The sequence below is a fragment of the Nannobrachium achirus genome, assembly GCF_963921795.1.
Source record: "Nannobrachium achirus genome assembly, chromosome: 21".
In the NCBI taxonomy this organism is placed as follows: Eukaryota; Metazoa; Chordata; class Actinopteri; order Myctophiformes; family Myctophidae; genus Nannobrachium; species Nannobrachium achirus.
In genome coordinates, this window is record NC_137828.1 from 17,549,621 (window position 1) to 17,561,039 (window position 11,419).

General features: G+C 43.1%; 1 protein-coding gene across 2 annotated transcripts; it reads right to left on the bottom strand.

Annotated features, from left to right (window-relative positions):
• Window positions 1–1,672: 1,672 nt before the first annotated feature.
• Window positions 1,673–9,229, bottom strand: LOC308307158 (uncharacterized protein). Of its 2 annotated transcripts, XR_013963215.1 has the most exons (7): window positions 9,147–9,229; window positions 8,101–8,244; window positions 3,706–3,842; window positions 2,935–3,112; window positions 2,081–2,104; window positions 1,795–1,833; window positions 1,673–1,706 (listed from the first exon to the last, which is right to left on the bottom strand). XR_013963215.1 is itself a non-coding variant. In XM_080752324.1 (6 exons), the coding sequence occupies exons 1-4, from the start codon at window positions 9,226–9,228 to the stop codon at window positions 2,960–2,962; spliced, it is 516 nt and encodes a 171-aa protein (XP_080608450.1). In that variant the 5' UTR covers window position 9,229; the 3' UTR covers window positions 1,726–1,833; window positions 2,081–2,104; window positions 2,935–2,959. The 2 variants fall into 2 exon arrangements, 1 of the variants encoding a protein (XP_080608450.1); XM_080752324.1 differs by lacking the exon at window positions 1,673–1,706 and having other exon boundaries at window positions 1,726–1,833.
• Window positions 9,230–11,419: the final 2,190 nt, after the last annotated feature.

Genomic DNA, 11,419 nt, shown 5'->3' on the forward strand with positions numbered 1-11,419 from the left:
GTGAAGGTGCATCAATACGTACGTCCAATCCCCAAGATGCGTAGACCTGTGGGAAGAACAGGAAACAAATGAGAGGGTGTGCTTTATCATCATTCTATTCATGGGTTGCATTTGTGGTCCTAAATGGCCATGTTGATGACCAACACAGGTGTTTCAATTTGTCTGATAAGCATGGAACTAATGTTCAATGCCAATCAGTACACCTGTGTTGGTCCTCAACATGGCTGTTGTAGGATTTACAAATGCAACCCATGAAGCAGCCATATTGACAGAAATAGTTGTTTAATGTCAGTTTCCTTCTTTGTAAACAATTAACCCCTTGAACCCTAGGGCAGAGTGTTTTTTGCAGGTATTTCAGTCCGAGTGTATCAAAAAAGTAACTGGGTTAAGCACCGTTGGTCTGACCAGTTTAACATTCACCAGGTTAGCATTCACCAGTGTCAGCAGGTTAGCATTCACCAGTGTTAGCTTTACTGAGGTTAGGGTTAGGGTTAAGGTTTTAGGTTTAGGTGTCGTCACCTCCGCACAGCCAATCACATGCTTCCGGCTGCCTTAACCCAGTTGCTTTTTTTGATAGACTCGGACTGAAAGACCTGCAAAAAACACTCTCCTTGAACCCTAGCATCCCTATTCTGGGGGGATGTTGGAAAAAAAGTATCCGGCCTATAAGCATGACGTGTTGCTCAACTGTAGATTGCCTATCATTTGGTATAGATTTGGTGTAGAGGGATGTACAATAAAGTATGTAGAGTTGTGGTACATTTTCAGAGAATGTAGTGGCTCAGTCCCCCAGTCCCAAGCCCCAACAAGGTCATACTTAGGTAACAGTGTTGTTTAAAAACGTCATTGTGAATATATTAACGTTACGATGGGTTCCTAGTAGCTCACCCGAAGAAAAAGGGAGCACCACCCTTCAACTGCTACGTACATTTCCCCCTGGTATGAAATCCTCTGTGGATTCATCATGGCGCGATGTGCTCTCAATGCTGAAGAGTTCTCTGACTGTTTGGAAGAAGACAAAGTAACATGGCGCTCCACGACCAGGACCTGACCAGTTGAACAACCTAAGAAATGACATGATCGACCATTAGCTACACTGGAGATCACAGGAGACATCAAATCAATATCAAAATTATTTGTGATATTAGTTCCGTACTGTAAATATTACAGGTTTCATTGTTACTCACACTAATCAATTTAAATGTTTGTAATTTTAATAACATAATACAATTTCATAAATAGTGAAAATAGAGTGTTGTGAGCTTGTAGATCTATATCTATATCGTAGCGTCCCTGTTTTGGGCATGTCATTATAAGCAATGTTTTTCAAAGATTTAAAAAACATTTAACCTGTATTATACCTAACCTGTATTATATGTTGCATTATTAGCAGTCAGCAGAGCATGTCACGTCAACATATAAGTGATAAAAATTGGGTGACTTCTCAATGTTTTAAAAAAATGGATACTACAAAACTCAAATGCAGCTGTACTGTAACTTGAATACTACTAGGTAACAAACCATTCAGTCAGTAACTCACTCTGTGTTTGTGCTGAACCTTTTCCCCACTGCAGCTTGGAGTTCCTCTGAGGATTCCCTCACGGCTCTGGCCACCACGTTCATCCTCTGGATCACCTGGGCTCTGTTGTTCCTGTTCGGTTGTACTGTATGACCAGGATTGGCAATTCCAGTAATTCCTTTAGTGTCTACAGTGACAAGATTTCACCGGCGTCAGATCAATAAAAACCTAAGACCAACTGTATTAGAATCTTTATTTATCATAGAACAACTTACACGAGCTTTCCTGTTACGATCCTTTTTCGTCATGATGTTCTGCTGATTTAAAGACAACATAGTGTCATGGAAATCCACATGCACACTTCTAAATAGTCTGGATATTGAAAACATTTTATTACAAGTCTAAAGGCCCCTAATTATTAAATCAATCTAAACTTTGGTTCACCACACACAGTTTCACAATAAGGCAGCACCACATGCTACATTGTAACTTGTCCTGCAGGTTCACGGCAGTGCAACCTTTTAGTTAAGTAGAGTGTGTGAAGGATGCATCAATACGTACGTCCAATCCCCAAGATGCGTAGACCTGTGGGAAGAACAGGAAACAAATGAGAGGGTGTGCTTTATCATCATTCTATTCATGGGTTGCATTTGTGGTCCTAAATGGCCATGTTGATGACCAACACAGGTGTTTCAATTTGTCTGATAAGCATGGAACTAATGTTCAATGCCAATCAGTACACCTGTGTTGGTCCTCAACGTGGCTGTTGTAGGATTACAATTTACAAATGCAACCCATGAAGCAGCCATATTGACAGAAATAGTTGTTTAATGTCAGTTTCCTTCTTTGTAAACAATTAACCCCTTGAACCCTAGGGCAGAGTGTTTTTTGCAGGTCTTTCAGCACGAGTGTATCAAAAAAGTAACTGGGTTAAGCACCGTTGGTCTGACCAGTTTAACATTCACCAGATTAACATTCACCAGGTTAGCATTCACCAGTGTTAGCTTTACTGAGGTTAGGGTTAAGGTTTTAGGTTTAGGTGTCGTCACCTCCGCACAGCCAATCACAAGCTTCCGGCTGCCTTAACCCAGTTGCTTTTTTTGATAGACTCGGACTGAAAGACCTTCAAAAAACACTCTCCTTGAACCCTAGCATCCCTATTCTGGGGGATGTTGGAAAAAATATCCGGCCTATAAGCATGACGTGTTGCTCAACTGTAGATTGCCTATCATTTGGTATAGATTTGGTGTAGAGGGATGTACAATAAAGTATGTAGAGTTGTGGTACATTTTCAGAGAATGTAGTGGCTCAGTCCCCCAGTCCCAAGCCCCAACAAGGTAATACTTAGGTAACAGTGTTGTTTAAAAACGTCATTGTGAATATATTAACGTTACGATGGGTTCCTAGTAGCTCACCCGAAGAAAAAGGGAGCACCACCCTTCAACTGCTGCGTACATTTTCCCCTGGTATGAAATCCTCTGTGGATTCATCATGGCGCGATGTGCTCTCAATGCGCTGAAGAGTTCTCTGACTGTTTGGAAGAAGACGAAGTAACATGGCGCTCCACGACCAGGACCTGACCAGTTGAACAACCTAAGAAATGACATGATCGACCATTAGCTACACAGGAGATCACAGGAGACATCAAATCAATATCAAAATTATTTGTGATATTAGTTCCGTACTGTAAATATTACAGGTTTCAACCGTGTGATGCAAACAATGAGGTGCATGGGTGGAGAGGAACCAGAGGGAAAGTTTGAGTTTGGTGGGAAGGACCTGTAACCTGGCTTTTACTGTAAAGGTGATAATGTCCTCATTGAGAGCAGTGTTCCTGAGAAATGAATGGGAAACAGAGTGATCTGCATAGGGAAGACATGCTAGTTTCCCCTGGAGTTTGAGTCCAGTCTAGTGTTGTTGTTGCTGATGATGAAACAGATTCAACAGGGTCCGCCGAGCACCTGTAGGTGTTAACAGGTGAGTGTGTCCACCATAGGTCACTGTTCCTCACCCACACCCACACACACACACACACACACACACACACACACACACACACACACACACACACACACACACACACATGCCCTCAGATACCCTTACAGTCTCCGAGTCGGGCCGCACCCACACCCACACACACACACACACACACACACACACACACACACACACACACACACACACACCTGTTTCTCCTGGCTGTCCATGACGTACAGGTCAGCTTGTCTGTCTGTACAGACTCGCCTGCTTTCCTCCCAGGATTTACCCACATTAGAGGACCAGTAGTAACACACGCCACCGTCGTATGTAAAACCATCAGACTCTGAAAACAAAAACAAATAAGTCAGTCACGCCACCGTTCTCTTCTCTCCATTTGCTCAGATTAAAGGGGCACCACCATGAATTTCACATTTGTATTTATTTTGTCTTGTTTTTTGGTCTTTCCCAGTGTCTCTTCCAGCCCCCAAAACCCATTCATTAACTCTAAGCCTTGCCTTTCATTTCAGTGATTTTCGGAATGGGCGTGTCTGAACGGTACTCTTTTGAAATCAGGCCCTTGTTTATGTCACAGACCCTTGTGTCACAAAGGGGCTCATTTCCTATCGGTACTTTTTGGGAGGCTATATTTGCGACCGTCAGGTCGCAGTTACTACCAAAACCTCCACCGGCTGTCAGTCAGTCTGTCAGTCAGTCTGTCAGTCAGTCTGTCAGTCAGTCAGTCAGTCAGTCTGTCAGTCTGTCAGTCTGTCCGTCACGTCACACTTTTCCCCAACTCATATCTCTGCCACCGTTGCCCCAATCCATGCCAACACACACTCCTTGCCTGCCAATCCACAACCTCCAAAACCTCCAGGGACCCCTTGGAGCTCCAGGGACCCCCAGGGACCCCTTCCGCCACCACCAAAAAGTGCAAAAATGACCAAATGACCACCCTAACGGGGCTGTTCACGGGGAATTCCCGGGGACCACCGACTCCTGGTGCTCCAGAATGGATGCAAAAGTGGCCGCACCCCTAGTGGAGGACCCCCGCCACTGCAGCGCACAGAAAATGCCTTAACTCGGGCTAGGAGCGACCGGGAGAGCCGGGGCCGGTACCCACGCGTCCGCCTCGGCGGCGCCAAGAGTGCCGTCAACATGAATCTGTCCCATATAGCGCCACCATCAGTCCCATTTTTTCAAACACATTTGCTCCAACAGGTTTTGCCCAAAAATCACACAAATCGGTACACAGTATGTCTACACTCATGTCTTCAACATGGATCTGTCCCATATAGCGCCAACATCTGGCCGATTTTTTCAAACACATTTTTGGACACTGCTCCTACAGATTTTGCCCTAAAATCACACAAATCAGTACACAGTATGTCTACACTCATGTCATCAACATGGATCTGTCCCATATAGCGCCACCATTAGGCTGATTTTTTCAAACATTTTTGTACACTGCTCCTACACATTTTGCCCTAAAATCACGCTGCGACCTGACGGTCGCTTATCTCCAGATTAGGGAGTCTTACTGGTATATTGAGACTATATATATGAGGTGGAACCATGAGGTAAAGTGGTACTAAAATTGGCATGAATGGATCGACTCTACATGGTTCTCATCGTGGTACCATGATAATCTTCTCTGTAGCGTTCCAATTTTGGCTTGAATTGATTGACTCTACATGGTTCTCATCGCGGTACCATGCTAATCTTCTCTGTATCATTCCAATTTTAGCCCAAAGACAGCGCAACAAAGGGCATTTTGGTATTGCCTCTGAAATGGCTTGGAATTAGAGACAGGCAGAACATGAAATTTAAATATCCGAGTGGTTGTTTAGGCTAAAACCTGTATAAAACCGTATCATGGACCAATATTTATATAAAAGATATATTTTGAAAAGCATGGTGGGGCCCCTTTAATGATAAATGATTAACATGATGTAACAAAGAATACAAACAATGATGTCTCACCAGGGGCGCAGGAGGCATTTTAAAAGTGAAGGGGACATATCTGGGAGGTATGTGCGCGCGCATAGCGCGCGCGAAATATTTTGGGGTATCCCCCCCACTTTTGGTGATATCCCCCCCACTTTTGCCCCGAGGAGGGGGGGACATATCCCCTCCACTTGAGCTGAATTACACAGTTGTTTTACGCAGATTTCAAGGCAGGCAGGCCACTGCCTGCCTGCTTGTCACTATCGCGTCGCATTAATTAAACTCATTCAGAACAGCTGAGCTGAGCTGCCGACTGCACTGCACTGGTGGGACTGTGACTCTAGAGGGCAGTAATACGCCTTGAAATGAGAACTACTCAGTGTGTACAGTATAATCGATCATATTTGCGGCTTTTTCTTGGACCTGAACACTGGGGGCAGGGGCATCACTAGCAATTCTGGGCCTCTAGGCCAGAAATCTGTATGGGCCCCCCCATGCAAGCGGAGAACCGGCCAACCGGGAACACTTTGTTACTGTTTGAATGACATGTCTCACAATGATACGGTAGCCGTGATCGCCTCAGCAATCATGTTCACCTTATTTGTCAAATTGTAACACCATTTACCATTTTTTCTCACTCTTTTAGTTTTACTATTGTAGCCTAAGCAGGCTATAAACAAAAATGTGGTGTCTGGTGTAACAATTTGACAATGCTAGCTCTTGAAACAAAGTCCAGGAATTCTAGCTTGATCTAACCATGATCACTACACATAATCATCCATTACATGCACACTCAGATACAGCTACTGTATTATTAATGCAGTATAATAAAAAGTGCAGACCACCATCATCACCAGCAAGTGAATGAGACACCAGAACTCTGACTTGAGCCCAGCCTCCCATGCAAGCCAATATAAAACAGTATAACAATAAAACACTACATTGTATTTTTAGTAGCAGCTTAAATATGTGCAGGTGTTGTGCAGAATATACAATCACTAATCAATAGCAGCAGTGCTCAAGCAAATGCACATGAGGAGTGAAGCATATAGGCTATACATAGGAAATAGAATAGGAGGAAAAATAAGCAGTATAGGACTATTCAGATTGGGTGAAGTATGAAAATGATTAGCCTACATGCAAAAATGAGTCTGCATGCAATCAGAACTTTGGCTAGTTAGTAAGCTATGGAAAACAAGGGTTGGCTATAATGATCTGAGAATACATCTACTGTATAACAGGCTAGATCATATAAGGCTATATGAGAATGGCATAACATGACATTCTTGTGTGTACTGTGTGTATGCACATACATTGTTTTAACAGCAAAGTCAGTCAGTGCGTTTAATCTACAGCAAGATCCTGTGAACATTTTGGGAGTTCACAAAACAATAATACTGTGACTGACTGAAACAAAGATATTGTGATGCCTAGATTGTTAATTTTGTATGACATAATCATATGACTACTAGATAGATGATGGGATATTATACAATTATTGTTATTACTAGGGACATCCAGCAGTTTAGTTTCTAGTATCTCCATCTATCTCTCTGGAAGAGGTTGCACATGAACTCTGCAGCGGCCGCACTGAGGCGCTCAAACACAAACACTCTAACATTAATCCTCACACTACTTGACACTATTACCATACTTTAGATAACTAGTCATTGTTGCAACAAACCAAACCATTTTTCACTTTTCACAATTTGGGAACCTACATACATTCATAACGTGATGTGATTGTGATCAACTGATCATGTCACTAGTTTGGGAGTGCTTCCTTCCAGAACTTAGCTAACAGGTGTTTCGTTCGAAACACTTGCGTTTGTGCTTAAAACGTTATCCATGCTTATTGCTTAATGGTGTTGGATAAAGAAGGAAGAAGGAAGAGGGGAGAAGATTTTCTGTTGCATGCTTACCCACAGACATCAGCTGCTTCCTTGAGTGTAAACAGTCAAGCTCTCCTCTCAGTTTACAGTAATGAAACATGCTGCTCTATGTTACATTACGTGTTTTTTTCTCTCTCTCCCTGTCTCTGTTCAATGCGTGTTGTGTGTGGAAGAAGCCGGGGGAGGGTGGAGCGAACAGAACCTGAAAGTTGATCTTATGTTTGCAGTCTTTTTTTTTTTTTTTCTCCCTGTCTCTGTTCAATGCATGCTGTTGTGTGCTGAAGAAGCTGCTTTACAGTCAGGACCGGGGGAGGGTGGGGCGAACAGAACCTGAGAGTTGATATTATGTTTGCAGGACCAATGAAAAGACTTTTCCATTTACTTCAGATGATCATAATTATCCTTTATAGCACACCTAAGTTTCACAACCATAACATGATGCAAGCGGACACACAAACCGCAAAGCTACTATAGGTCTCAAAACAACGTGAAAGCAGGAGAAACCATTTTAGCTTTATAAGGGGTGAGTATATAATATAGGTACCCTCAATTATTTAAATTGTATCGCTCATTGGTTTTATTCCAGCAGTAATTTTAAGTTTTTAGACACAATAAACATAATAATAATAATTATTATTATTGGGGGGAAAAGAGTTTTAATCCAGACTTTTTGACTGGGGGGGATATCCCCTCCACCCAAAAAAAGTGGAGGTGTTAATCCCCCCCCGTCCCCTCCTATCTCCTGCGCGCATGTGTCTCACTGACCACACATGTACAGGCTCTTCTTCCGGTCTTCAATGAAGTGGTTGCATGTGGAGTCCAGCTGTTGATATTTGGACTGAAGCTGATCAAATCTGGTCTGAAGCTGATTGTAACTGTCAGTCAGGTTGTCTTTCTCCACTTCACAGTCTGTAAGAAGGAGAAGCAATCATACCAGCCCCATGGCCGACCCTAAGTAACAAGAAATCTTGTGAAATGAAATGTCAACGTCAACCAATCATCAAGGACGATGATACACGAAAGAAGAAGATGATGTTACCCATCCGGACGGACAAGCTGTGACGGTTCTGATAGTAAACTGGCCATGAAACGTGTCAATAGTGCAGGTTTTAAGGGAAAATCTAAACACTGTGATTCTCTAGCTCTAGCAAATATGGACATTATATTTCAACACATATAGATAAACCCGCACCTTGACATGAACACAGAGACTAGATAAACCCGCACCTTGACATGAACACAGAGACTACACACATTTATCGATAGACCAAGAGTAGCTAAATGGAATGGAATTAGTAAAGAAAAGTAATTAGACCCCTCTTTTTTATTTTCCCTCTTAAAATAGCTAAATACAAGTCAAAATACTTAATTTCCATACAATCGATAATTTGCATTGTAAAACGATACAATATTTTGCTTTCGCATATCGATATAGTAGATCATTGCAAATTAATATCTATTTTTCACGTTGCGGCGCATTGTGAGCTTGTAGATCGGTATTTTCAAATGGCGGAAATATAAGGGCGTTTAAGCCGTGACATCATTTTGTAGTCAGACCTCCAAGCAGATTTATTGTCAATATCTGTCCCTCGCTATTTCAACAGATCCGAGACAAAAATAACGACTAAAGTATAATTCTACCACTTTCCTTTCAACAACAAAGAGAAGAAAAATTTGTAAATAGTAAAAATAGTAAAAAGATTCACGGGCGCTTGGGCCTTTTGGCCCCAAAAGTTCTCCTCTGCCTAAAAAATGATGTCAGACTTAACAGCCACGGGTGATTTGTAATTAGGCTATAATCAAAATCTGACCTGCAGTTGCATTGAACTCAGAGCGGAGGTCATCCGCCTCTGCTGCCACACAGAGCAGGAGGAGAAGCCATGCTGCCTTCATGGTGAACTGAAGCCCAGACTGAAGACAAACAAACATGACGCCTTATATTTACTGGATGTTCAGATCCTAACATTGATTTGTTGGTCCAGGGGGCAGTGACAGCGCTATATTCCTATTAGCCGGGGAGCCACGGGCCCAAAATTTTAGAGGACCTGTGATGTCATGACATACTTTTTATTTTTTGTTTTTTTCTATTAACTCATCTGGTGCCGATCCCGAACTAGTTCGGCTTTATTTCAATCCAATACAATCTTTTTTTTATTAATTCACTTACCCCGAGCTGCTTGTAGAGTCGTGGGTGGTCCTGGCTCGCTAGGCGCTAGCCAGCTAGCCGTTCTACTCTGTCCGACGATATATTCCATTAAAAATGGTTTAAAATACATTTTTGAGCTCCCCAATGTTCACCCGATGTTCGGCGCCGCTTCCGATGAGTACACGAGTGTGCCGATCCCGAAGTAGTTCGGCTTTATTTAATTAAATGAATAAAATGATAAGAGGCCTTCTGAAGCCTGGCCTGATTTTTCTAGCTACTAGCCGAAAGCTAGCAACCTCCCGGCCGGCCGTAATTTGCGAACGCAATCGCCAATCTCCGCCTAATCCAATGAAAGACCGCATCTTTAAAGGCTTATATCTCTTTTTTGTGTTTTAGGGAAGCGGTGCGAGGTTTATTTACGGTGAAATCGCACAAAAATGATCTTTTAGATGACAAAATGGGAATAGCCATTCTGTTAGCATCTTCATCCGGGACATTTCCATGCCGTGCATGAACGTGAGCACGTCAGGTCCTGGAAGGTGAAGTCCTGGAAGCTAAAGCGCTCGCCTATGAGAGATGCGCTGGCATTCTTTGGCCCCTAGAGGGCGCTGGCACTCAAAGAGTTAATTTTGTCAATAAAGTACACAGAATAAGAGGCCTGCTCTGCCGGAAACATTGAGAAAAAAAAGTTTCCCATTGACTTCACTATACAGGAAAAAACACACAAAAATAAATATGCTTTAAATAGCATGTGAGGGGTCAAATTTCGGCCTCTCAAAACTGTGAAAAAAGAAGAGTCATCACTTTGCACCGTTTTGTTGGTCCGTTTTCTAGCCCAAGGAATGTTTTTCATGCAAAACAAATGCTTGCAGTGGATTCAGAATCATCAAGAACCCCTAGTTTAACCCCTCACATGCTACTTAAAGCATATTTATTTTGGTGTGTTTTTTCCTGTAGGCCTATAGTGAAGTCAATGGGACAGTGAATATAAATGGCCATAACATGTTTTCGCAATGTTTCCGACAGGGCAGGCCTCTCAGCCGGGCCGGGCTTTGAAGCTGCGCTCGTAACTTCTGTGGTAACATGACGCCTCTCACAAACTCCCGGTGAGGGTGCGTCCAGACAGACGCATTGACCCCCATCCACTCCCATGTCAAAGGGATCCCTGGCTAATACGACAATTATGCCTTAATACATTATAATTGTCCTCTATAACTACAATGTCAAATTAAAAACACCTGAATTATTTTATTTCTTCTAGAAATAGCTAATCTTTCACTCAATAGGGGAAATGCCTGTCGCAAGTTGATGATGTCATAAAACTATGTGTGATCTGTCATATGGAATTTATATGCATGTGAAAATAAAAACAAACTTAATACTTCCTATGGTTAATATGAACATCAAATCATTCACTATCAAGAAACCACACCTTTTGCTCAAGTTAAACAGACTTTATTATTATATAAAGTGAGAAGTGAGTGTGTGTGCGTGTGTGTGTGTGTGTGTGTGTGTGTGTGTGTGTGTGTGTGTGTGTGTGTGTGTGTGTGTGTGTGTGTGTGTGTGTGTGTGTGTGTGTGTGTGCGTGGATGAGGAGCCCGAGGCAGGGCGAGACTCAGGGTGGGGGAGCAGTCTTGGGAGCTGACGACCACGGTTTGCTCAGCTCGGGAGCGGCCGGTCGCTTCGGCTCCAAACGCTGCCCCCAAAATCCTGGATCGATGGATGAGAATGGCCGAACAGGAAGTGCCGGGCAGCTGTCCTCCCGTCCTTGACCTTCAGTCAGCGAGGAAAAAACTCCCTCCGGGCTGGATGGAGGAGGAAGAAAACCTCGGTGGACAGGCTGGGAGAGGCGTGAAGAGAAGCAGCAGTTACGGACGGCCTAGTTGAAGGTGGGCGCTGTGTACATCACGGATGTTCGTTCTTATGCAGTTGTGGTAT

Excerpts from the sequence above, each read along its gene's own strand:
- LOC308307158 (XM_080752324.1), bottom strand. The coding sequence starts at position 9,228 with ATGAAGGCAGCATGGCTTCTCCTCCTGCTCTGTGTGGCAGCAGAGGCG. Across the intron at positions 3,843-8,100 it reads GAAGAGCCTGTACATGTGTG|AGTCTGATGGTTTTACATAC; the intron begins GTCAGTGAGACA and ends TTTTGTTTTCAG. Across the intron at positions 3,113-3,705 it reads TGGACAGCCAGGAGAAACAG|GTTGTTCAACTGGTCAGGTC; the intron begins GTGTGTGTGTGT and ends GTCATTTCTTAG.